This window comes from Ahaetulla prasina, chromosome 1 (genome assembly GCF_028640845.1).
Source record: "Ahaetulla prasina isolate Xishuangbanna chromosome 1, ASM2864084v1, whole genome shotgun sequence".
NCBI lineage: Eukaryota > Metazoa > Chordata > Lepidosauria > Squamata > Colubridae > Ahaetulla > Ahaetulla prasina.
Genome location: NC_080539.1, coordinates 247,283,045 through 247,308,844, shown reverse-complemented (window position 1 = coordinate 247,308,844; position 25,800 = coordinate 247,283,045). Strand labels below are relative to the sequence as shown.

Here is a 25,800-nt window from a genome sequence, read left to right as displayed (position 1 = left end):
TCCCGGGCTCCCCAGCCGGCACTTCAATCCCGGGCTCCCCAGCCGGCACTTCAATCCCGGGCTCCCCAGCCGGCACTTCAATCCCGGGCTCCCCAGCCGGCACTTCACGGCGGCCTCCCCTGCCGCCGCACTCAATTTCGGCTTTCGGAGGAGGCGGTGACAAACAAATAGAGTTCTTCGCTTGGCGTTTGTCACCCTCGCCCTCCTCTCCGGCGAAATTGAGTGCGGCGGCAGTGGGGGTGGGGAGGCCGCCGTGAAGTGCCGGCTGGGGGCCGGGGCCAATCCCGGCTCCCCAGCCGGCACTTCACGGCGGCCTCCCCTGCCGCCGCACTCAATTTCGGCTTTCGGAGGAGGCGGTGACAACGCCAAGGCGAGAAGAACTCTCTTTATTTGTTTGTCACTCGCCTCCTCTCGCCCTCGGAGGCGGAGGCGTTGTCACCCTCGCCCTCCTCTCCAGCCGAAATTGAGTGCGGCGGCAGTGGGGTGGGTGGGTGGGGAGGCCGCCGTGAAGTGCCGGCTGGGGAGCCCGAGCCAATCCCGGCTCCCCAGCCGGCACTTCACGGCGGCCTCCCCTGCCGCCGCACTCAATTTCGGCTTTCGGAGGAGGCGGTGACAAACAAATAGAGTTCTTCTGCCTTGGCGTTTGTCACCCTCGCCCTCCTCTCCGGCGAAATTGAGTGCGGCGGCAGTGGGGTGGGTGGGGAGGCCGCCGTGAAGTGCCGGCTGGGGGCCGGGATTGGCTCCTGGGCTCCCCAGCCGGCACTTCACGGCGGCCTCCCCTGCCGCCGCACTCAATTTCGGCTTTCGGAGGAGGCGGTGACAACGCCTCCGCCACCGCGGGCAAGAGGAGGCAGTGAGAGGCGAAATGTCAACGCCCCTCCGCCCCTCCGCCGACCACCGCCGCCGCCATCAAAAGCGGCGGAAGCGCCGGAGGCCAGCCGCCCCAAAGCAGCCGGCCGAGCTGGCAAAGCATGCCGGCACTTCAATCCCGGGCTCCCCAGCCGGCACTTCACGGCGGCCTCCCCACCCACCCACCCACCCACCCCACTGCCGCCGCACTCAATTTCGGCTTTCGGAGAGGGCGGCGAGTGTGTCAAACGCCAAGGCGAGAAGAACTCTCTTTATTTGTTTGTCACTCGCCTCCTCTTACTGTCCTCCTCTCGCCCTCGGAGGCGGAGGCGTTGTCCTGAATACATCCCAATAAAATGCAAAGGTTTCAAAGCATGTTTTGGAAAAGCAGCGAGGATGGGGGAGAATGCTGCCTTGAATGTGAAAAAGCGTGGAAAACTCCAACTACAGTATAAAAAAAAAAACATTTGCACTCAGTACTTTTTATTTTATTTTATTTTTTGCCAAGTTTTCCCCAGGGTTTTTTTTCCCCCCTATGGAAATTGGGGAGGTGGGGAGAAAGAGGTGAAAAAGAAAAGCCTCTTGGAAAGCGGAGAAATACGGCAAGAACAAACAATTTCTCCCCCCCGAGAGGGGGGCAGGAGGAGGAGGAGGAGGAGAGATGGGGGCATTGCAAGCTAGGGTGGGAAGAAGGAGGAGGAAGAAGAAGGGAGGCAAAAGAAACCGACCCTCGCGCAGATCAGCAAATTAGCTTTCCTTCTCCAAACCAATTTTTTTTTAAAAAAAAAACCCGTTCTACCCAGAGCAAATGGCAAATAAGCAGCCCGTTTTGAGTCTGATTATTGTTTCGCGGTGGTTGCCCTCTCTGATCTCCTTGTACATGACAAGGCACCTCTAACCCAGCGCTTTGTGTTTGTTATTGGTAATTCTCCTCTCCTTCTTCCATTGGAGTCCTCTCCCTTCCTTTCGAGCAGGCGGGCGATTTACCTTCTCTGCCTCTTTTTATTTTCCTGGAGGTGGAGGTGTATTCCTAAGGATGCCTTCAGTGCTGGGAAGGAGCCGATCCATGGAGGGAGGCGGCGCTGCCGAGCCGCTGCTTACAGAGGCGAAAGAGCCAGGAGACCTTGGCATGGGTGGGCGGCTGGTGTAAGGCAGGGCAGAACCTTGACCCGCAAGGATCCCGGGAGGTGGGGGCGAAGAGAGGCAGAGAAGGAGGAGGAGGAAGGAAAAGAAAGAAAGGGGAGTGAAAATAAGAGCAGTCCGAGCAATAAATAAATATTGCTGGGCTGCTTTCCAAAATCCTCAGCACGGAACTAAAAGTTGCAAGTGTTTTGTGAGTTCAAACAGTCCCTTCAGACTAACACGTTTCATTAAAAGATACAAAGTTTGGTAAACTGAAGCTCGCTCTGTCCAATGCAAAAAATCATCATCATATAATAATAATAATAATAATGATAATAATAATAATAATAATGATGATGATAATGATAATAATAATGATAATGATAATAATAATAATAATAATAATAATAATGATAATAATAATGATGATAATAATAATAATAATGATGATGATGATAATGATAATAATGATAATAATAATAATAATAATAATAATAATGATGATGATAATAATGATAATAATGATAATGATAATAATAATAATAATAATAATAATGATGATGATGATGATGATGATAATGATAATAATAATAATAATAATAATAATAATAATAATAATACTAATAATAATAATAATAATAATAATATTCAGCCGTGCTTGCTTTGATGGCAGCCTGGCGTAAAATGGGGGCAGGGGATACATACAGTTAGGGAAAAATAACAAAACAATGTTTTGGGCTCAATTGCAGTCTTAAATTGAGGACTACGGTACTTGCAATTTGAACCTTATTGGACACTTCATTCCTGGAGGGTTTTTAAAGAACAGACTGGACAATCCTTTGTCTGAAACAGTATAGGATCTCTTGCTTGAGGAGTGGGGACTGGACTAGAAGATCACTGTTAGTTTGGGATATGTTCAGAGCCCACACATCTGATGACATAAAAAAATTGGCAAAGTCATCTCAAGTCACTTTGGCCGTTATTCCAGGTGGGCTTACATCTGTATTGCAGCCCCTAGATGTCAGTTTAAATAAACCTTTCAAGGACCATGTGCGAAGGATGTGGCATGAATGGATGACATCTGGTCAAGCTCGTCTGACAAAAGTTGGAAATCTGAGAAAGCCAGACATAGAACTAATAGCACAGTGGGTTCGTGATGCATGGGAAGATATTCCAGAGGACATGGTGCAACGTGCCTTCAAGAAATGTGGCATTAGTAATGCTATGGATGGCAGTGAAGACAGCGCATTGTATGAGAGTGACAGCAGTGATGATGGCGACTGTGAACTCAGTGATGACGACAACGTATATGCGGATAACATCACAGAAGCTGAAGTAGCTGAAGCTCTGTTTGGACAAACAGATGATGAGGAGGAGAACTCCAGTTTTGAGGGATTTTAGCTCTCGTTAGCTTGGTTGCTGTTACTTTTAAAGATACTGTATTTTTGATACCATATTCTTTTTGGGGACCCCCTTTTGCACTTTTATTGTTTTTCGTTCAAATAAATATTCATGTTATTTTACTTGGCTCTATCTTTATTTTTTACATTGACCAGTAGCTGCCTCATTTCCCACCCTCGGCTTATACTCGAGTCAATAGTTTTTCCCAGTTTTTGTGGTAAAATTAGGTACCTCGGCTTATATTCGGATCGGCTTATACTCGAGTATATACGGTACTTGTTTCAGAAGCATAAGATTTTTATATGGACATTAATGTAATAATTTAATTAACACTGATACCAATTTTCTCATTTAAAAATATTTCTCTTTTGTAATAATGAGCCTAGGCACTTCACACCACGAAAAAGCTCTGAACATCAGAGCAGTTTAAAAGTTAAAAATAATGAAAAAAATCAGGAATCCCTCTATCAGAGGGATAAAGAGAGCAATTGTCTATTCCTTCTTACCTGCCTTGCACCTGCAACACCAAGTTGCAACCATAGGAATCCAAATGACAGGGTGTGTTTGCTCCGGTGGAACCAATCCACAGAGTGCTCTCCTTTCCATTTCTTCCAGGAAATCCAAAGTCAGACCATCGAATATCCTATCACAAAGGTAATACAATATAACCTTGATTTTACAAAATCACATTTAGCAGACTTCAGCTACAATGGACAAAATTTTGGCTTGGACTTCATTCAGTGCCTACCCTAAAGCAATTCAAACAATGGATATAATTAACATCATTAGAGCTGTGGTGTCACAGTGGTTAGAATGCAGTACTGCAGACTACTGCTGGCTGCGAGCAGTTTGGCAGTTTGATTCTCACCAGCTCAAGGTTGACTCAGCCTTCTATCCTTCTGAGGTCAATAAAATGAGGACCCAGACTGTTGGGGGCAATATGCTGACTCTGTAAACTTCTTAGAGAGGGCTGAAAAGCACTAACCCTAACCCTAACCAGCCCTCCTCCCCCAACACACAGTGAGACTAAAGAGTAGAGCAAATATGTTCTATTACACTCCTTACCAAGCAAGGGAATAATTATCTTGATTAAAAGCAGCTGGCTACAGCCTGATTTAAGAGGCATCCCTGACCTATGGTTCCTCATTGGAATCAACTATCCAATTTCTGGTTCTTGAGTGTTGTTTGGATGGATTCTGCTCATTAAATTCTGACCTCTGGATTGACTGACAATCATGACCAGGTCTCAGAATTCTGGACTGGATTTGACTATTCTTCTGTGCATTCCTGTTAAAGGAAAATCACTCAAGTAAGCTTCTTTCAGAGGCCCTGTTTTGTTATGAATTTCTTGTCTGCTGTTATCTCAACCTTGAGTAAATTGTTAATTTTCATAGCACCTGTATGTGAGAGAGAGCAAGTGAGTGAATAATTGAAAAAAAGAAGCATGATAAGTTCTTTTGTGCAGGACTCAATGATATACATTTATTTTCTTGGATCAGAATATTTCTATTTGATGCTGCCAATGAAGAAAGAAATGTGCATATAGTTTCCTATACATGGCACTGCTTCCTGTAATTTTCCACACAACAAAAACTCTATGAGTTGGGTTGTCCTGACAGAAAGCAAGTAATGCAAAGGTGCTCAATAAAATTCATGTCTAAGGTGAATTTGAACCCGGATGTCCCTACTCATAGTTCTGCATCTTAACCACTAGACCACATTGGCTCTTTCAATACATCATAACTGCATACCACACAAGGAAGTATGCAGCAAACTTAACGGTAGATAATACTGAGTCTTTGGTATATTTTGCTTTTTGCAGTTTCTACAGCATTTTGATGTGTTCAAGCAGTGGTGGGCTGCAACCGGTTTAACAACTGGTTCTGTGAACGCGCGCTTTGCACACGCGCCTAACGCACTTGTGCACAGCATTTAAAATACAGCAATCTGAAGCTCAGCTGCTTACCTTCTAAGGCAGCCCCGGTCAGTAGAACAGCAGAAGTGCGGAAATCAGCTGTGCCGTGTGAATCAGCTGAGCCAGAAAAAAGGAAATATAGGACAGGATAGGAGCAGGTGGGTGGGGCCAGCTGATGGTCGGAACTACTGATTCACTAGAACCAGTCCAAACCACCAGCAGCCCACCACGGTGTTCAAGACATTTACTTCTCTTCCAAAAAAGAATGCATTGAAGGTGGAAGAAGGAAGAGAGAAGTGAAGATTGTTCTTTCATGAAATGATAATTCTTGTGGCCTTTGGTTTTCTGTCTAAAAAACAAAATAGCCTCTGAAAACTAACCAATGCAAACCTCTGAAAAGAAACCTCTGTTTCTTCAGAGAATGGCCCAGAATCCAGAAATACTTTTTCTTCCACAGCTTGACCTTTTAATATTGCCTCACATTCAATACTATATAAATTTTATGGTATTAGCACAAGACCAGTAGGAACCACTAAATCCATATATGTATGGCATATGACATATAAAACCCCACTATTCCTCCTAAATTCTTTCCCTTAGTTTTTTTCTTCCAGCTTCAAGGATAAGCCTTTGCAACATTTAATATATCCTGATTTTTTATAGTTTTAACTCCTTGTAAGATTATATCTATTTTTCTGAGACTCCACACTGGAGAATCACGCAGGTAAATGCTAAGCTGCCCACTAATGAGGTAACAGCAGGATATTACTTGATCTACAAGAAAGAAATATAAAAGACTAACGCAAACATTTGTCAGAAGCTTCAAGAAACCTCAAAGGAAAAATTGCTCTTCCAGCTTTCCACAGCCATAAAATTTTAAATCCAATACAAGTATTTCGGTGATAAAGTTAATGGTAATAACCATCTCCACACTTTAATCTCACACCTAACTGGCTTCTGCATTCTGTTGAAACTTGAGGACAAAGAGAAAGAACATAATATTAGATTAAAAAAGACCACCACCCCCTTTTTTAAAAAAGTATACAGCTTCAATAAATATCTGACAGATTATGGGAAAAATAGTTTTTATCCCGTAAACTGAAAAGGAATTGGTAAGTATTGAAATTCTGGCACAACGGGTTGCATTCTCTTTTCTTACAAGAAAAAAGATCAGCAGCTGAAACAAATGCAGTTTGTAAGTATCCCAACCATAACAGATGGCACATTACTTCCGAATTACATTTATTTTGCTTACTACTTACAACAGAGCTAATATACCCATATGTCACTTTAAGAGCTCTCATTTCTATTTAAGCTCTACACATTTATCTTGCCTGTGATTTATCGGTCAGAAGTTTGTAATGTGATATCAAGTTAACAACAAAAACAACAACAAAAATTCTGGATGACATGAGGTATTGTTTGCCCGTTAAAATAATAGAATCATTACCTTAAGCCACATAACTGTAAATGATAAACAATGCAATCTAAGTTTCAAACAACTTCTAAATGGCTCAATTAATCATGATGAACAAAAAAAGAGGTAAACTGGCCTTCTTGTACCCTTCAAGTCACCTTAGGAAAAAACATAAATAAAAACTAGATGCAAAGCAGCAAATCACTATGAAAATTTAGAAAAGACAAGTTACCAATGGAAGCAAATTTCTCGACTAGTTTAACGGCATTAATAATACTCAGTATCTTAAGCAGATTTTTTTTTTTAAAAAAAAAGCCTCTTCATGTTGTGACCAAATCAGATTATAATATACAGACATTTTTAAAGCACGTCTTTGCTACATGGGGGAAAAGAGGAACAGGAAATATTTCACTCCTGTTACCCTCTTGGTTGTTGTCATTGTTCAGTCATTCAGTTGCTTTGACTCTTCATGGCATTATCTTGCCAGTACTGGCTATCAACAGTCTCTTTTCTGAATGTTTTGAGAACTCATATTTGTATCATGAGGACTCAGATAGTTGGGGGAAATATGTTGACTCTGGAAACGGTTTAAAGAAGGCTGTAAAGCACTGTGAAGGGTATATAAGCCTAAGTGCTATTGCTATTAGTTATCTAGTTCCCTTATCTTCCATTGCCTTTTTTTGTAGCCTTTGAATTTCCCAAGCACCGGTGTCTCTCTCCGGTGACTTGTTCCTTTTCATCGTAAGCCCCAAATAAACTTCAGTTTCATTATTAGTGCTTCCCGTGAGAAGTCTGGATTTACTTCATCTATTTTTTCTTGTAGTCCAATAAATTCTCAACCAATTTTCTCCAGCCATCCAACTCAAAGGCTCATAATATTTCTTTATCTTTTTGAATGGTTCCACTTTCACAGTCCTATATTATGAGTGGGAAAACCACAGTCTTGTTTGCTCTCAGTGTGAAATTTCTTCTCTTTTATTATTTTGTCTAGATATGTCAAAGTCTTTCACCCAAGCAGCAGATGTTCTCTTTATTTAATGGCTATAGACAATATTCTTGTGCATTTTTAAGGTTAGAAGATAACGTCTATTACTATTTCAACTTCATATCTGCATATCTGCATTGGGATGGTATATTCCAGTGATGGTTAACCTTTTTGGTGCCAAGTGCCCAAAGCGCGTGAGTGCGCAAATGCACCTGCACGTGCCCAAAACCCCAAAATGCAATGCGAGCACACCCCATGTGCCCCTCCCTCGCATATGCATCCCTCCCCCATGCATACACGTGTGTTTCCCCCCATGTCGTTTTGGTGTTCAGGTTGGTGTAGGAGGTCTTCCAGACCCAAAACAGGGTGCGGTGGCGCATGCACAAATACCCCAAATGCAATGCAAGCACTCCTGGCACATGCACCCCACCCCCACGCATTCACACACACGTCCCTCACATGCGCCCTGCCCCCCACGCATGCGTGGCAGACCTGAACACCGGCTGGCCGGTGGGAGGCGCCCATGCATGCGTGGTGGAGCTGGGCTAGAGCAATGGCTGGCATGCCCTCAGAAAGGGCTCTGCGTGCCACCTGTGGCATGCATGCCATAGGTTCGCCATCATGGGTATAGTCTATTCACTCTGTCATTTAAAAAAAAAGAGTAGTGTAGGAAGCTCATCTTTCAGAACCGCGTTGACATGAAACTGTTGGTTATTGTCCATTTGGTTTCCTGGGTGGAATACTGAAGTGGGTTGCCATTCTCCAATAAATTATATTTATACTGTCCCCTCTTCTATGAATGACTACTTATCTTGGGTGGCTTTGGGTATACTCCTGATGGTATGTATCACTGGCATGCATAAATTACTTCACCAGGAACAGGTAATGAAATTTCTCTGTCTGCCTCTGGTTGAATAACTGTTGAGCAAAGTCAAATGTTCCAGTTTCTTAACAGTATTTATTGAAAGCCCTTCTATCTCACCTCTCTATAAAGCTATAATGATTCCTATCATTTACCTCAAGGACAGGCAACATATAATCCAGCAACTGCTCTTGGATTACAGATCCCATTACAGCTCCCCACATTCTACAGACTATGGCCCAAAAAGAGTTTGTAGGTTATGTGTTGTGTTTTTAATCACACGGTGTTTTCACTGAACATATAGTTTTGAACATAGTTTTATTTGTACATGTAATGTTTAATTGAATAGCTTATCTGTTTTGCATTGAATGTATCAGAATTCTTTCTAACAGCCCAATAAGATAAGCCAGTGTTGTTATCCTACAGCTTGGGAGAGGGAGAATCAAGTAGGTAAACATATTTAAAGGGTACTATAAGGCAGCGGTGAAATCCACTTACCTTTGCTACCGATTCGGGAATGGGAGCGTGTAAAAATGCGAGCATGCTATGTGTGTGCATGCCTCTTCTGTGTGTGTGCAGAGCCTTCTGCGCATGCGCAGAGGGTCAAAAACAGGACGTAATAACATCCTGGGGATGGGCGGAGCCTCCTGCTGCTGGCATACCGGTTCACGCAGACAGGATAGATCCGGCCGGATTTCACTGCTGCTATAAAGGTACATAGCATACGTTTGTGAAATTTAAATATAGAGTGATTAATTCATAGTTAGTATGGAAGAGCTGGTCAAAATCAGGTGAAGAAGGACATTCACTGAGTGACCTTGACTTAATTATTGCCTTTCTGCCTAATAACCTTCACAGGACTGTTTTGACACTGCATTCAATTCTGGAAGTAATACTGTAAGAAGAGACCATTGTAGCTAACTGAATTGAACTCAGAAGAAAGGAATGATTATTACTGATTAGGGAAGACAAGTGCTACTAGGAATGTATAAAGGAAGTGAATGTGTCTAGCATGAGGACACTGGTTGAATGTGATAGTCCTCTTCAAGCATTCTTGAAGGGCTTTCTGCAGGTGACAGAAGGTAGGCAAGATCTAATGAGATTGAGTTACAGAAGGATACCATCTGGAATTTCAGAAATCTGGATACCAGAAGGAATTATTGATGGTAAGAATAGTTTGACAATACAATACATTCTTCAGAAATATGGGGCCTCTTCCAAGTGAAGATGTCCAAGCCATGAGTAGATAGCCATTTACTGGGAAAGCTTTGTCTTCAGATTTCATAGTCAAGCAGAAAATTGGACTGCGGCCTATATGGATTTTGTTAACTCTGTGATTCTATGATAATAGAACTGGTAAAGCTCATATGTACTGTACAGTGCTTGAATCTTTGGGAAGAAAACTACCAGTGCAATTAAATATTCATTTAAATAAATTAAATATTTAAAAACAAAATAAAATGTTTTTTAAAACCCTCCACAGCACTTCTTTCAGTACATCAGAAAAAGGTTCCATAATAATCAGGATTTCTTGAATCATCCCATCATTTTGATGAGATAAATAAAGGACAAAGGAAACTAAATGTACCTGAAAATGTTCTGGCTTGTCTTCAAATAGCGTATTGATGTACTTATAGTCAGCATACATCCAGTATTTACACAAATCATAACTACTGAATGGTCCAGAAGGACAAGGTTGCTGTCTTCCACTCCAGGCCAGAAAATCATCAAGCGTAGCCTCTGCATACGCACACTCCGTTTCAAAGAGAGGAGCCGTAGCTGTATCAGAAGAGACATTAAATGCACATTAAACACAACACCAATAATAAAAGACAGATATGAAGCAAAGCACTTTAGGAGAGAAAGCAATAACTTTCTCTCTCACCCTCAGACTGCTGGTTAAATGCAATATAAAAATCACAAATGAAATTACAGCAGTTTATAGATGTTTCAGTCGAAGATGCAGCATATATGACAACGCTCATGCGTAACTCTTTTACTGCTTGGAGCCTTTGTTGTGCCTAAGTCTGTAGATGAGGTTTTGCATTTGCCTTTAAACTGTATCTAGTTCTTTCAAAAAATGTTTGTCCCTTTTGGAGTTACTGAATTTTTCATAATGTTGCCACCAAATCTCATCGTGTGGACCCTACTGATATAAAAATGGAATCTAAAGGAGCAAATAACCAAAAACCTGCTGCTTGCTTTATGTATTTCATAAATAGTTACTGAAAACGCAGAGTGCCAGTAGGAAAAGAGAACTAACTGCCTTCTTAGATTCAGTAGCTGGTTATCCCATCTGTAGCTGTGAGAACAGCAATCCAATCTTCCAATAATTGTACATTTGTTTTAGGATCCAAGCTAATTTGGGCTTAGATTTTGGTGCATGATCAATGAATGTGCCCAAGTCCACCATTATTTAAGTCAGGTCTCTCCAAACCTGGGAACTTTAAAACTTGTGGAGTTCAACTCCCAGAATTGTCTGGCTGGGGAATTCTGGGAGTTGAAGTCCACAAGTCTTAAGTTGTCAAGTTTGAAGATCCCTGATTTAAGTGACGGGGAATACTGAGCTTCCCCAGTGCCACAAATGTATAGACTAGTGGCACTGCAGAGACTCAGTGCTTTTTCAACTCTCTTAAAAATCTCTGTCAAGATTTAAATAATTGCTTAGCATCTTCAGAGAGAACTTTGTTTTAGCCCTAGAGCCTATGCTTTGTTTTCAATTGCTTTCGAAATTCTCATTTGCCATTCGAAGATGCTGATTTCCTAGTTGTGAGGCTCTTTGGATATGGGCCTCTGTTAAAATCCCTGAAATGTTTCCTTTCCAGCCAAGAAGCTTAGGTTTTAGTCCATAGAAACACAAGGTTGTTGCCTTCTACTAAGTCAATCTCTGATCCATCTTGGCTGGTGTTGTTGGCATGGAATAACAGCTGCCTTCCAGGATTACAAGCCAGAACTTTTTGAGCCTTGCTGGCATATCAGAGGGACTGAATTACATTTTTATTTCTTGCATTTATATAATGCCAGAATTAGATATCTTTTGCACTCAGACTGCCTGTTGTATTTTTCTGAGAAAAGGAAATGAAATAAAAAGCTGGAAGATCAGCGGAACCATCGTGATTTAACCTCATGAATTAATGCATCTGTTTTATGCAATGACATTTTTTAAAACCAAGGGTCTAGAGTTCACTTTGGATTACAAGCAGCAGGTTCCTCAAATATTCCCCAGAAACATTTCTCTTTCCTGTATTCATCAGCAAAAACTATATTGTTCAGCTCACAAGTGGAGACATTTAGTTTGTCTGGATTTTAACAGGTGTTGAATCTGTATGCTGTCAAACCAGCCAGTATCTGAGCTTTTGGGGACTGAAATGCACACTGAAAATAAATAGCCAGATATTCTTCTATCTTTTCTCCTAGACATGATTCATAAGAGAGAAGAAAATGTTGTACATATATAGTCTGAGAGTCAGTCTATGATATTCCAAATAAACATTTTAAATGCCTTTTTCCTAGACTGTTTAGATGAAAATTCAGTAGGCTATTGCCACAACTAAACAAGTAATCATTCCCCCATAAATGTATTAAGTACCATTACATTTTTTTTGCCATTTACCCCACAAAATAGATTTTATTGTTCATTTGAGAAAGAGCTTTATTCTATATAATATATTTTTAAAGAAAAATAAGGATATAGATGTAGATGACACTACAGTGTATTTAATTCTCCGGGACACCAAGGCATTAACAAACTTTGTTAATGCAGTGATTCTCAATTTTTTCTTCACCACAGACCCCTATTAAATATCTTTTTTGGCCATGGCCATGCCCCCCCCAAAACTTAATTCAAGATTTAAATCATAACATTTCTTTAAGCCTTCAAGACCCCATGATGACATTGCGCCCCCCCCCCCGAGATGTCCACAGACTACAGATTGAAAACCACTGTGATAATATAATGGATGTTTATCCCACCCAAGTCCTGCTGTGCTATGATGTGGTTGTTGGGTGTTCCTAGGAGGAATCAAAAAAGAATGTGGATTGTGCACTAGGAGTATTTATTCCCAGCAGTGTCACCCAAGGTCCTTCAAGCAAGCAGGCACCTATATTGAGCCATAATATAGAAGATGCCAGAAGTAGATGATCACCTTAGTGTCAATGGCAAAGATATCAATTTGCTGTGCAGGAGAAGGAAACCCACTTCTATGTTTTTACTAAGAAAACCACATGGATAGAAAATATATAATGAATGACAATATAGTGCTGGATGATGAACCCCTCAGATCGGATGGCACTCCACGTGCTACTGAGGATGAGTTGAAGATCTTTTGGAGTATGCCTATGGAGATTCTCAGTCATCCAGGTCATAGTTGTCCCAAAGGTGCTTTTTCAAGAGGCAACTGAACTTTCTGCTTTTTCTTTGAAGACGTTTCTCATCCAAGAAGCTTCTTCAGCTCTGACTAGATGATGGGGAATGGAAGGAATTATATTCTTTGCAAACAGCTGGTCATTTGCATTCTTTTAGAGAGTCATTGGAGGTTTATCTGTGCCCTCTGGAGGTTTATCTGTGTCATCAGGGTCACCTGAGTAGAGCAAATAGGTGTGGAGCCTTATTGGAACTGTTGAAAGGACTTGTTGTAGACTGGACATAGATGATGTCATATCCCACCCCTCTGTTGAGAGAGGGCTGTTCAATTTTGACATAGATGGTCTTTTTGCTCCCCTCTTTCAAATCAGTGATCCTCTCTGTCCAAAATGTGGACTTTGCTGTCTTCAAAAGAGTGGCCTTTGTCTTTTAAATGTAGATGGACTGCTGAATCTTGTCCTGATGCGTTTGTTCTCTGTTGTACCATGTGTTTATGAAGTGGTTGTTTTGTTTCCCCAATGTGCAGATCTGCACATGGCTCATTGCATTGTACTGCATACATAGGAGAACAACATTAATATGCCAAAGGATGCCAGTAGACAGATGGTAACCAATTAAAAAGAGATCTAAGGAAGATGGAAGGTGTATACCGAAACACTATACAGTAGAGATGTTAACATCCAAGGTACCTTAGAAAATATTCCTTATTTACAAGAACCTCTTGTACTGAAAGATGATGTTAGATCAGCACTCTGTCATTACCAAGCTGGAAGGCTACAGGAACTAAAGTAACACCCAATGAAATATGGCAAGCATCAGCAGAAGAATTAGTCAAAATATTAACCAAGCTATGTTAGCAAATCTGGAGAATGACACCGTGGCCAATTGATTAGACAACATAAATCTACATTCCAATACCAAAAAAGACTTATTGTGCACATTATTGTACAATTTTCTTATTGTCACATGCTAGCAAAATAATGCTTAGGGTTATCGAGCACCGATTAGAGCCCTACATGGAAGAAAAGATGCCAGATGTTCAAGCTGGCTTTGGAAAAGACAGAGGAACATGTGATACTATTATTAATCCAAGCTGGATAATTGCAAAAGCTAAAGAAAGCCAAAAAGATGTCAATATGTGCTTCATTCATTATAGAAAAGCCCTTGATTGTGTTGTTCACATCAAGCTGTAGAAAGTGTTCAGAGAAACGGGAATCACAAAAGAACTTGTTGTCCTCATGAGCACTTATATACAGGTCAGGAAGCCAAAGTATGGCCAGAATGTGGCAAAACAGACCGACTCCAGGTTGCCAAAAGAGTACAACAAGGCTGCATACTCTCCCATTATCTATTCAACCTACATAGGGAATATATATTAAAAGAAGCTGAATCGGGGGGAAAATGAGTATGGTTTTAATGCTGGAAGAGAAGAAAATATTACTTGCACTATGTTGATGACCCTTCCCTGACAGCCAAAAATGCCAAGATCTGCAAGCTAAACTTAAAACTCAAAGAGCACAGTGAAAAAAATGGGACTAAAATTAAATATAAAGTCTAAATTACTATAATGACAAAAGATATTAAAAACCAGTCTTAGAACTGACAATGAATATATCAAAGTAATGAATAGGTTCTGCCTTTTAAGATCACCCATCAACAGTAAAGCAGTCAAGAAATACACCAAGGCTAGTACTTGATAGACAGCCATGAAGGCCTTGAAAAAATACAAATGCTGTGATGTGTTATATCTATAAAAATCAGAATCACACAAGTCACTGTATTGTACGGTATTCCCCGTGATTTTAAAGAAGCAGGATAGGAAGAGTATTAACTCCTTTGAACCTTGGTATTGGAGAAGTTTCCTGAGAATAACTGGGGCAGCCAAGAAACCAATGGATCATTGAACAATCAACTCAGAGTCTCACTCGAGGCAGAAATAATGAAGCTCAAATAATCCTAGTTTGGCCACATTGTGTAAACCCCCAAATCTCTGGAAAAGGCTCTAATACTGAAAAAGGTGGAAGAATCAGCAGTAAGGTGGATGGATTTTTATTTTATTTATTTATTTGATTTTTGATTCAGTTACAGTAGCAATGAAAGCACCATTGGGAGGCTTGCGAGAACAGGTTAGGAATTGATCATTGTGGAGAAAACCTCTCTATATGGTTGCTAGGAGTAAAAAACAATTTGATCGTATACAATCAATAGTATGTATGTGCTTATCTGTATTTTAAAGACATAAATCATCGTAAAAACTAATTATAGATTTCTGAGTGATGGATTTCCTAGATCAGCCAAATATACGTATTTTACCAGGGCATGAAAAGCATATTTGAATCCACTAGCATTCATCTTTTTGTTAGCAAAAATCTGTACAAAACTAGATGGGCTTTTGGTCTCCTCCAGCAAGATTCCCTTTCTGTTCTTATTCTCTTTAAAACTTAAAAGTAAAAACAGATTTTAAAAGCTGGCAAGACATTTTTCAACATTACTGCATATAACAAAGGTGCGTATTAACATCTGTTTGCTATTTTTCAAAATTCCTTTTTTTACAATTGCTCTCAGCTTATTGGCATTCTTTTATCTTGTATGATTACCTTTAATTCAGTTAATACTGCGGTATCAAGATGATAAGGACCTTTCTATACAAAATATCATCAGTGGCAAGGGCAATTTCAATGGTGATGCATGAAACTCTTTCAAAAATATTTTTCAGAGAGCCGGTGGATATGTCTCTTCTTGGAATAATAAAGAATACTGAGAGCCTCTGAACACTGCCAATTGATGGGAAAGGAGGTGAGCAATTTTAGTCAATTCCCTTTATTTCCTATCCCCACCCCCACCCCCATATGCAATTGGCAATATTGCTCTGGAGTCTCCCCAAACTCTTGAGCTGACTTTACGGAAATACAGTGAGTGAGAGTGATCTGGAAAAATGGGCAAGAATTGTTTCCCCACTTCATAAAGCGAGAAAGTCCCGTGAGTAGAAGTATATTCATATGGACAATATTCTGCATTTCTAATGTCTTATTAAAGAGAAAGCAGATGGCTTGACTGTTATTTACTTCCCACTAATCTAAAAAAGCTAAGCAGGGTCAGACCTGATTAGGATTTGGAGGGGAAACCATTAAGAAAACTATTAAGAAAAAAAAAACCTAGGATTGGTGTCTAGGCTGGAAAGTAAGCAAATAAGTAAATGGAAGGCTCAGAAGAAGGCAATGCCTAATCAGTTCGGTGTTTAAGCAAGACAATGCAGTGGTGTGTCTGTAAAGTCACAAGGTATCAAGCTTGAGTCAAAGAAAACTCTACTGTATTTATTATATAATAAAGCTTATAACAGAACTTTTCCTATATGCAATAGAATGTATGACAAACCCTAGGAACACAGAGGATGAAATGGGACCATTATAGGTGTCAGGCCTGGAAACCATATTAGACTTTAGGGTTCCAGACGCTGCCACATTTTTCCCCTGAGGGGGGTTGAGGGGTATGGTAACATTCTTCAAGCGGTCAAGGTCGGATGGTGTTCACATCTGCAGGAAGAGTGGCAAGAAGATATTCGAATGAACTGGGAGAACGTGGGACCATGTGACCATCAAAGGGGTCAGGGGGTGGGACTCTTGGGGTTTGTATAACTGGGAAAAGAATCTGGAAATTCAGTTTTGGAATTTCACTCATCGTGTGCCAGTTTCCTCATGCTAGTAAAGATCTCTTAAAGACAATGGCTTCTGAGTTTTTTTTATGCAGAAGAGGTTTTTCTGGAACCTTGACAATAGGAGGGAAGACCATTACAGAAATGATTCCTTAGGGGAGAGGGAAAGCATAAGAAAAAGATTCAGTAACTCCACCTTAATTTTGCCAAGTATAAATTGATCTGAAGACTTGCTTTGGCAGGCTTTTCAAGATTCTCTTAACTTATCCTACTTGCAATAAACAGTATTCCAGAAATTTGGGTGCTTCTTGTTTCCTGAGTGCGCCAACCTCAACAGAATTGACAATATTGTAAGTGGAATGCAAATCTATTACTATACAAGCAATTAAGACTCTAAATAAAACTTCTTAGTTTTATGCAGAGTAGATACCAAAGGGATTGGAGGAACTAATCTCACTTTTGGCTCTGTGTAATCATACACAGTTTTGCACTATCTGAAATGCAGAAATGTAAAGAGAGCTAGAAAGTGTACTCGCAAACTCAATATTTGTGAATAAAGTGAGCTTCTTCCTCACTCTGAAATTTTCCCCTATAAGGAAAAAGGGGGTGCTTTATTTTTGTTTCCACAATATTGCAATGCAATTCCACAATTATTGGCTTATCAGACTTTCATTTCTCGTTAGAAGAACTAGTCCTTCAGCCCAAAAACGTGATGCACAATATTACACATTGGCCAAAATTACTGTTGCTGGGGAAACCAAATTGCAGCAGAATGCATGAATGGCAGAATAATTGTTAACTCTTCATTTGACTCATCAGGTACAGTTATTTAAATACAGTATATGGATACTTTCCATTCTTACCAGCAAGGCAATGCTCAGAGAGTACCGTAGTTTTCGCACTATAAGACGCATCTGACCTTAAGACGCAAATAGGTTTAGAGGAGGAAAACAAGAAAAAAAAATCAGGCGGAGCCTGAGAGGACCACAGATAGGTGTCCTCTCATGTGCCAGCTCTATTGACTCCTGCATTGCGGAAAAGAGACAGAAGAGGCAGGCAATGATAAAGACAGAAGAGGTGGGGTTCAGCACTGTAAAAGGACCCCGCCACCAATGGCCTGGCTGCTATTCACCAAAGGACCGGCACCATCCACTTTTTTGAGGGGCGGGGAACTGTGTCTTATAGAGTGAAAAATATGGGACTTGTCTCTTATTATTCTGACTGCATGGGAATGGCAGCTAGGAGATTCTCAAACATTCTGATTTATTTCAAACGAAAGCAAACATAAAACCCTAAATCACTTTTTTTTAAAAAAGTATGTGCTTAGAGTTTCCCCTTAAGTTTCGGCTCTTGTCCAGATGCAAAATTTAATGGACACTTCTTCTTTCAAAAATGCTGCTAATCTGATATGAAGGTAGACTATATGAGAAATAATAAAAAAAAATGAAGTACCTTGTGCCTGATCCATCTGCTCTAAAAGAGAAGAGGCAAAAGCTGAGGGAAGCAAGATCCAACATTCATTTCAGTGCTTCTCAAAGACAAACAATTTGGTACGGTCCAGATATTTTGGGATTCAAATGTTATCCCTTTTAGCCAGCAAAGAAATATTGGTGTAGGTTCAAAACATTTCTAGTACATTGGATTGGCTGAATTTAGCATACAAAATCTGTGCATCTGGGCTAGCCTCAATTTCTTGCAAATTCTTGCACAAACTATTAAATGTATTTACATGGATGTGCAAAATTCTGGTTATTGCTGACATAGTCAAAAGATTATATAGCTTGTTCTGTGACCCTCTGAACAGAGATTTTGAGTAATTTACCTCTGAACAGAGATTTTGAGTAATTTACCTCTGATTCAGCAAGAAATAAAAAATTATTCATTATGTTATGAATTATTCATACTTCCATGGTAAATAATTAAAAATTATCAATTAAGTACAGTTGTCCAGTGATAACAGAATAAGTTTTTTTTAATGAAGTTAGCTTGAAAAATCTCCATTCATTGAGATATCTGAATGATAGAAAGCAATAGGATAGTCATAACTTTTGTTCTTTGGATCAGGTCATGAATTTTAGGCTAATTCTCTCAGTTTCTTATTCCTTTTTAAATACCAAAGGTGGGGAGTATCTACAAAATGAACCTTAATGTATTTTACCATAAAATAATATCTTGTATCTAGAACTCAATACTCCATATGCTGCCTTTCAATTAATGTTGCTACCAAATTTACTATATATAGGTAAAGGTAAAGGTTCTCCTCACACATATGTGCTAGTTGTTCCTGACTCTAGGGGGAAGTGCTCATCTCTGTTTCAAAGCCGAAGAGCCAGTGCTGTCCAAAGACGTCTCCGTGGTCATGTGGCCGACATGACTAAATGCCAAATTACCTTCCCCACCAAAGGTGGTCCCCATTTTTCTACTTGCATTTTTTACGTGCTTTTGAACTGCTAGGTTGGCAGAAGCTGGGACAAGTAACGGGAGCTCACCCCATTATGCAACACTGGGATTCGAACGGCTGAACTTCTGATCAACAAGCTCAGCTGCTGAGACCCTATTTACTATATATAGGCTACTATAAAGCTGAAAATGTGGTATTTGGGTGGGGGGAGCAAATAAAAGAAGAAGAAAAATTGGTCATCCATATTTCAGTGTTAACCTACAGTAAAAATCACCACTTTTAGTACAAGCTTGTTTCTTGGTAGAACATTTTACACAGCATCTTTCATCAAAGGATTCTGGAGACTGTTACATGAATAAAAACAGATAAGTTCCATATAAATAATAGAAGACAGCATTTTCATTTCAATATGAAAATCAATATTGGTGTTTAATCACAACTCCTTGGATCCCAGACATTTCTGAAACTCAAAATAAAATTGCCGAAGCAGAATTGGCCAATCCCAATTGTACTTGTATATCCACACAGCTCACAACAATAAACACAGCACAGCTGTTTTGTGAAGAAGTGAATAAAATCCCTTTTTAGTGTGTATTCTATTTACTATGGACGGATTCTAAACAATAATTTACAACTAGAGTTCTAACAGGATTTTTGAACAGCAAATAATATACTCTGTACTCAGAGGTACTTCCTGATACTTCCTTTATGTTCAATGTATTTATATGTAGTTATTTTACTGCATCTGTAATATTTTGTGGATGGTATATGGTTCATTGTAAATGAATATGCTGTACTGTCAATTGTAGTATCAGTAGTCCTCAAATTACAACCACCACTGAGCCTAAAATTTCTGTTGCTAAATGAGATATTTGTTAAGTGAATTTTGCCCCATTTTATGACATTTCTTGCACAGTTCTTAAGTGAATGACTGCAGTTGTTAAGTTAATAATATAGTTGTTAAGTGAATCTGGCTTGTCCATTGACATTGCCTGTCAGAAGGTCCCAAAAGGTGATCACATGACCCCGGGATAATGCAACTGGGATAAATATAAGTCAGTTGCCAAGAATCTGAATTTTGATCACATGACCATGGGAATGCTGCAAAAGTCATTACTGTGTAAAATGGTCATAAGACACTTTTTTCAGTGGGATTGTAACTTTGAACAGTGACTTAATGAACTGTGTAAGTCGAGGACTATGTGAAAAGTGAAAGCAATGTCTATGTCAGTGCTCTTCCATTCATGCAGGTAAACTTCTTCCCATCCCTCCAGATATTTAGAATAGATGCAGAGGAAGCCTTAAGGGAAAAGAAAGAATTTGTTTCTTTCAGGAATACTGGTTAGTGGATGGAAGTCAGTGGATGTTTCATTTCATTTCATTGTATACTTGGAGGGCACCTTGTTGCTAATCCATCTCACAATGGACATGCTTTATTATTGTTCTTTATTATTTTAAAATGGCTGATATTACTGTGAACCATTCTGTAGCATTTCCCATTTATTTGAAGGAGAAAATACACCTGAAGTACTGTATCTATGCAGGGAGAAATAAGAAAGAAGGTTGTCACTTCTCTACCTGTGTCCTTCCTTCCTATTCTAAAAAGTATTTTCTTTCCAGCCAATAGACTAGCCAGATGTGTAACATTCCAATGAAGTACCGGCCAATCGAAAGTCATGTTGCTGAAGACCACTGGTTTTTGAAGAGTCATCACAATTTCTTTAGCTTCTTCTGGTGTAAATGGTTTGACTTGCTCACCTACAAATGAAACAAAGGGATTCATATCAAGGTAAGCTATCACATGAGAACAGTTGCAGCATTAAAATATAAAGATAACTATTCCATATCCCATGTACTTCAAATGTTCTGTTTCATCAAATCTTGATGCCATCTCCACAGGAACATGTTAAAATGTAAATAAAAATTCAACAGTGATTTTCTAATGTGCAGCATAGCACCGTGATTTAGAATTAATCTGAAATTAATCACTGATCTCTTATTGACAAATGTTTAAAGGAAATATAGTGAAGAAAAAAAACAGCTTTTCCAAATGCTGACACCTCTATATATAGCAATCTTCCCCAACCGGATGGGCAATGTCCATCATCCCTAGTTATTGAGCATTCATTGAGGACACTAGGATTTTAGTCCAATACATGGGGAAGTCAACTTGGAAAAAGCTGGCATAAAGCATTGTCATGAGATGGCTGAATATGCTGATACAATCTGTTTTGTGTAATTAAATATTTTCTGCAGTGTCAAACTTTTTTTAAAAAAAACTCTTCAACTTAAAAAAGGGAAAAAAGACTAAACAATAAGTGTGCCTCCTCAAGGACTATGCTAATCCTAGATTTCAGTTTATACCTTAGATTTATATGCCCACTGAAACTGTCATTGTGAAATGTTGGCAGCCTTGAATAAACTCAGTACTTTTATAAAAATTGCCCTAAAGGGACATGTTAAATGAAAGGACCTTTTTTTCATACAAATATAACCATCCTATAGAATTTTTTAAAAAGCAGGTTATAGCCGGAACTTATAAAAATCTTTTCCAGTATCGAATAATGATCTAAAGAAGCTATTTAATTAAAAGTGTTTTTGAAAAGATGAATAATATTTTATGGTTTGTACGAAGTTATTGAAAATCACAAAACTTTCTGAAAGTTGGATCAAGAAACAAAGTCTCCTCTTTCATCCTGCTTTCAGAATGCTAAAACCTGGTAAACCTGTTCACCGAAGATACTTTTTTTTATAAAAAAAAATAATGATTATTAAATATTACAATTGGAAAAATTAAAAATTAATTCACTGAAGATACTTCTACTCCACTTTTCAGTTTTTAAAAAATTGAGTGGTTTTCAGATTTTTGAAAATTGGTAACAATTATAGATAACAAATGTTAGGGAACAGCTGAACAGTTTAAAATAATGAGAACATCGATAATTGTTTAAAAACATTTTTATGTTATGCAAATGAAACCAACTTTTTTGTTATTTCATTAAATGGCAATTCAAACAGGAAGCTATTTATTTATATGGATTATTTATATGTTTACTCCTAATAAGCAATATTCCCCTAGTAACTTAGAGAAGCAATTTAAAACCATAAAAAGAAGTAAAGCCACAGAACAATAACTTTAAATACAATAAAACCATCTCCAACATAAAAACAAAACTGGCAAGAACAATATTGAGATTGAGGAAAGATAACCATAAAGTCTTATAAAATGTTGGTGCTATGCCATCTATTATTTTATAAAACTTTTGTCAAACTATTATATAAAGTAGCTTCCTTTAAACTGATTTCCTTCAGGTGTGTTAGACATTATCTTCTCTAATTTCTAACCATATTGTCTGGGATTATGGCAATTGGTGCAACCCAGTTTGGAAAGTCTGGCATAATTTACTGGGCAATGTATGTTAAGTATTCATGAAATCGTTTATGGTTTTGTACCTGTCCATTCAAATTAAAATTCAGGGCTCCTGCTTTAGAATTTCACAAAACCTCAGTATTCTTTGGAAGAAGTTTTTTTTTTTAAAAAAGTTGGTACTACTGTCTTTACCAGAGCAAGGAGGAAATCATCAGAAGCAGGGAATCTGCATTCTTAAAAAGAGCAGATAATTTAACCTATGGAATTTATTGCCACACTGTTTTGTGGCCCGTCAAGCAGAGTCGGACAGTGATGAGGTTGGGGAGGAACTTGGACCAGTCCTGGGGGCTGGGTAAAGCTCGGAAGAGGGCTCTGTATTGGAGGCAGAGAGGGAGCTAGACAGCAGTGAGGCAGAGGAACAGCTGGAGCCTGTTCCCAGTGTGTGCATGCACAGATCTGCCAGAAGACAAGAACAACTCAGAAAGCAGGGTCGACTTGGGAGTAAAACCACACCTTGGAGGTGATTGGCTCCTCCCATAGGAAATAATAGAGGAGCAAACAGGGAGTGGGCTTTGCAGGAAACAATTTGTTCGTTCCGTGACTCTGAGAGACTCTGCCAAGTTTTGCCTTGTACTGCGAATGGAAACAAGTTACGTGGCAGCTTGCCAAGTGAGATATGGTGTGTTGATAAATACTCCTCTGAAAGACTATTTGGACAGGCCTTGCTGACTGTGAATAAAAGTAATTCAGAGTCATGTACATAAAAGAGGTTTTGCCGTAACCAAGACCCTGCTTTTTAAGGGAGCTTAGGTCAGAACACCTACGTTGCAAGGGTGAATCCAATGGATGGCTTTAAAAGGAGATTGAATGCATTCATGGGATACATTGATATCAAGGGCTATTAGTTCTGAAGACTCCATGCCCAGGGAGCAATATGCCTCCACATATCACTTGAAGGTGAATTGGTGGCAGTGGCTATGTCTCTGTCCCTTGCTTACATTACTTCAAAGAATCTGGTTGATCATATTACAAAACCAAATGCTAGATCATGATGGCCTTCAATCTCATCCAGGAGAAATATTTATGTACTGTAACAAATCTACACAAATACAAACTCTTCTCACTCTAGCACTGATGATGTTGCCTAGGTTGGGTAATGAAATGTCTGCAAGAAAACAACCAAGCTCAGAGAGCACCAGGGATCCCTCATTTCAACCCTGAGCTACAAATACTCTCCTTTATTGGTACTCTTCTAACAATTACACATTTTGCTTTGTGAGCGATTGACAGCCAGTTTGGTATAAGGAAGTGGCCTAAAAATCAGGAGACTGTCAGTTCTAGGCCTTTCGTAGGCACGAAATTCAGCTGGGTGACTTTGGTCCAGTCACTCTCTCTCAGCTCAAGCCACTTCATAGGGTTGTTGTTGCTGTGGGGAAAATAGAAAGCAAGAATATTAGGTATGTTCCCTGCCTTCAGATGAATAAAAAACCAATAACAACAACAACCCACGAGGATTTAATTGTCATCTTTTACTTTTTGGTTTTGCATATGAAGTATCATTTCTGTGATGTTTCACAAGCAGCAATTTGGATCGCATGATATTCCCAAAACCGAAAAGACAGAAGTGAGACTAAGCTCTTAGCATCACCCTCTGCTCCGGGTCTAAAGGAGTGAGGGTTTTACGGGAGCTGTATTCTCTGACAAATGTTTCTGTTTCAGGCTGGCAAAGGGGAGTCAGTAACCAAGCAATAAGCTCAATGCACAGAAAGCAAAATTAGACAGAGAACACATCCAGTGATGAACAACAATTGCAGACACAGCTACAACTCCTGGCAGGCTGCCTTTGTGGATGGATTAACTAGTTGTTATTGGGCATACTATTGTGGTGACCTTGACCTGAGATTAAAGAAAAGATATGTGTGTGTTTAAATCTTTCATGATAATAAAAGAGAACAAGTTTCTAGGACATTTTAATGGATTAAAAATGACAATGTTTGGCATTTCATTTCTGACATATTAGATTCTAAGTTCTATTTTACTTATTAGAATTCTATCATGCTTCTTGACACCCATTCATTTTATGGTAATAAAGTACAGAGGTAGCCTTCCATGATCTAGCAGCTGTTCTAGCACTGTCTCCCAGTGAAATGCAATAATTCCTAGTTAAACTGTCCTTAACCGCTGCACAGCTGTCCTTTTGTTCATTTTGCTTTTGTAGACTTTTCTACAAAGGTTCATCATGTGCAATATATCTGGAGTGAAATTCTAGGTCTCTGGAAAGGGGTTCTGTGGACCATAAAACAGCATGGATCTTTTCCACAGAAAGAGATGTCCATGAGCAGAAATCTTCTTTCTTACTGATACCAAAAAAATAAAATAAAAATCCCTCTGCTTGTTGCTTCCAGCAGTAATGGCAGAAAAAAGAATCCAGGTCTTCTTTTTGGGCAGATGCTAAGCCCTCCCCATTCCTCCAGTGCACTTCCAGAATGGGTGGTAAAAAAAAAATACTGAGTATCAAGCAGGAATAGATATTCCAATCAGAACGAGACCAGTTTTATTCTCTTATGAAACCCCTAGTGTAATCAAAACTGCATCACCCACTACAAATGATGTTTGTTGCAGGAGATACAACAAACCACAGTGTGTTTTCCTACCATACTACCCCTTCAGGAAATGAAGATCAATTGGCTTCTTAGTTTCAGGTTGGAACGCAGCCTAGTTAGCTTTGAGTAGAGATGGAGAACCAACAACCACTTGTGGCAACAGCTGTGGTGGATCTTTACTAAAACCTGGGCTATTATACTCTGAGCTGGGACAAGTAAGCATGTTATATCGAATTATTCTCTTTCCTTTTACAGCTTTGAGTATTTTTTTTCTCCCAAATTAATAATTAAATGCTAACTTTTAACTTTTTATTATTTTGAGAGATTCGTGGGAATTGGTCCAGACCAGTGGTCACCAACTGGTGGTCCATGGACCACCGGTGATCCGCGAGAAAATTTTGGTGGTCCACGGAAAAATTATTTGCATTTTTTATATTGCACTAAATCAGGGGTCCTCAAACTACAGACCCTGGGACAGATATGTGCAATGAATGTTTGTGTTGCTGCAGAGAGTCTCCCCCTTTGGGGTCTTTTTCAGGGGTGGGTTCTAAATTTTTTACTACGGGTTCTGTGGGTGTGGCTTATTTTGTGGATGTGGTTTGATGGTCATATGACAGTGGGCGTGGCTTGGTCATTTGACTGGGTAGGTGTGGTTGGATAGTCATGTGACTGGGTGGGTGTGGCCAACTTGATGTCACTCACGTCAAAGGTTGATGTCACTGACGTCAATTTCCCTGTCTATTTATTTACTACGACTGAACATCCAAAATATACTATTAAATCCTATGTATATATGCCATATGTGTACATACATATTACATAGCATAGCGTGTATAGGCACACAAAAAGATACATTATCT

The 25,800-nt window shown here is 39.5% G+C and overlaps 1 protein-coding gene across 1 annotated transcript in view; it reads right to left on the bottom strand.

Annotated features, from left to right (window-relative positions):
• HSPBAP1 (HSPB1 associated protein 1) overlaps positions 1-25,800 on the bottom strand; it is a 78,152-nt gene that overhangs the window by 38,031 nt on the left and 14,321 nt on the right. The window contains exons 3-5 of the mRNA XM_058195379.1: positions 20,546-20,725; positions 10,140-10,330; positions 3,879-4,015 (exon numbers count right to left, since the gene is read on the bottom strand). Coding sequence (XP_058051362.1) covers positions 3,879-4,015; positions 10,140-10,330; positions 20,546-20,725 — 508 coding nt within the window. The remainder of the gene's footprint in view (positions 1-3,878; positions 4,016-10,139; positions 10,331-20,545; positions 20,726-25,800) is intronic.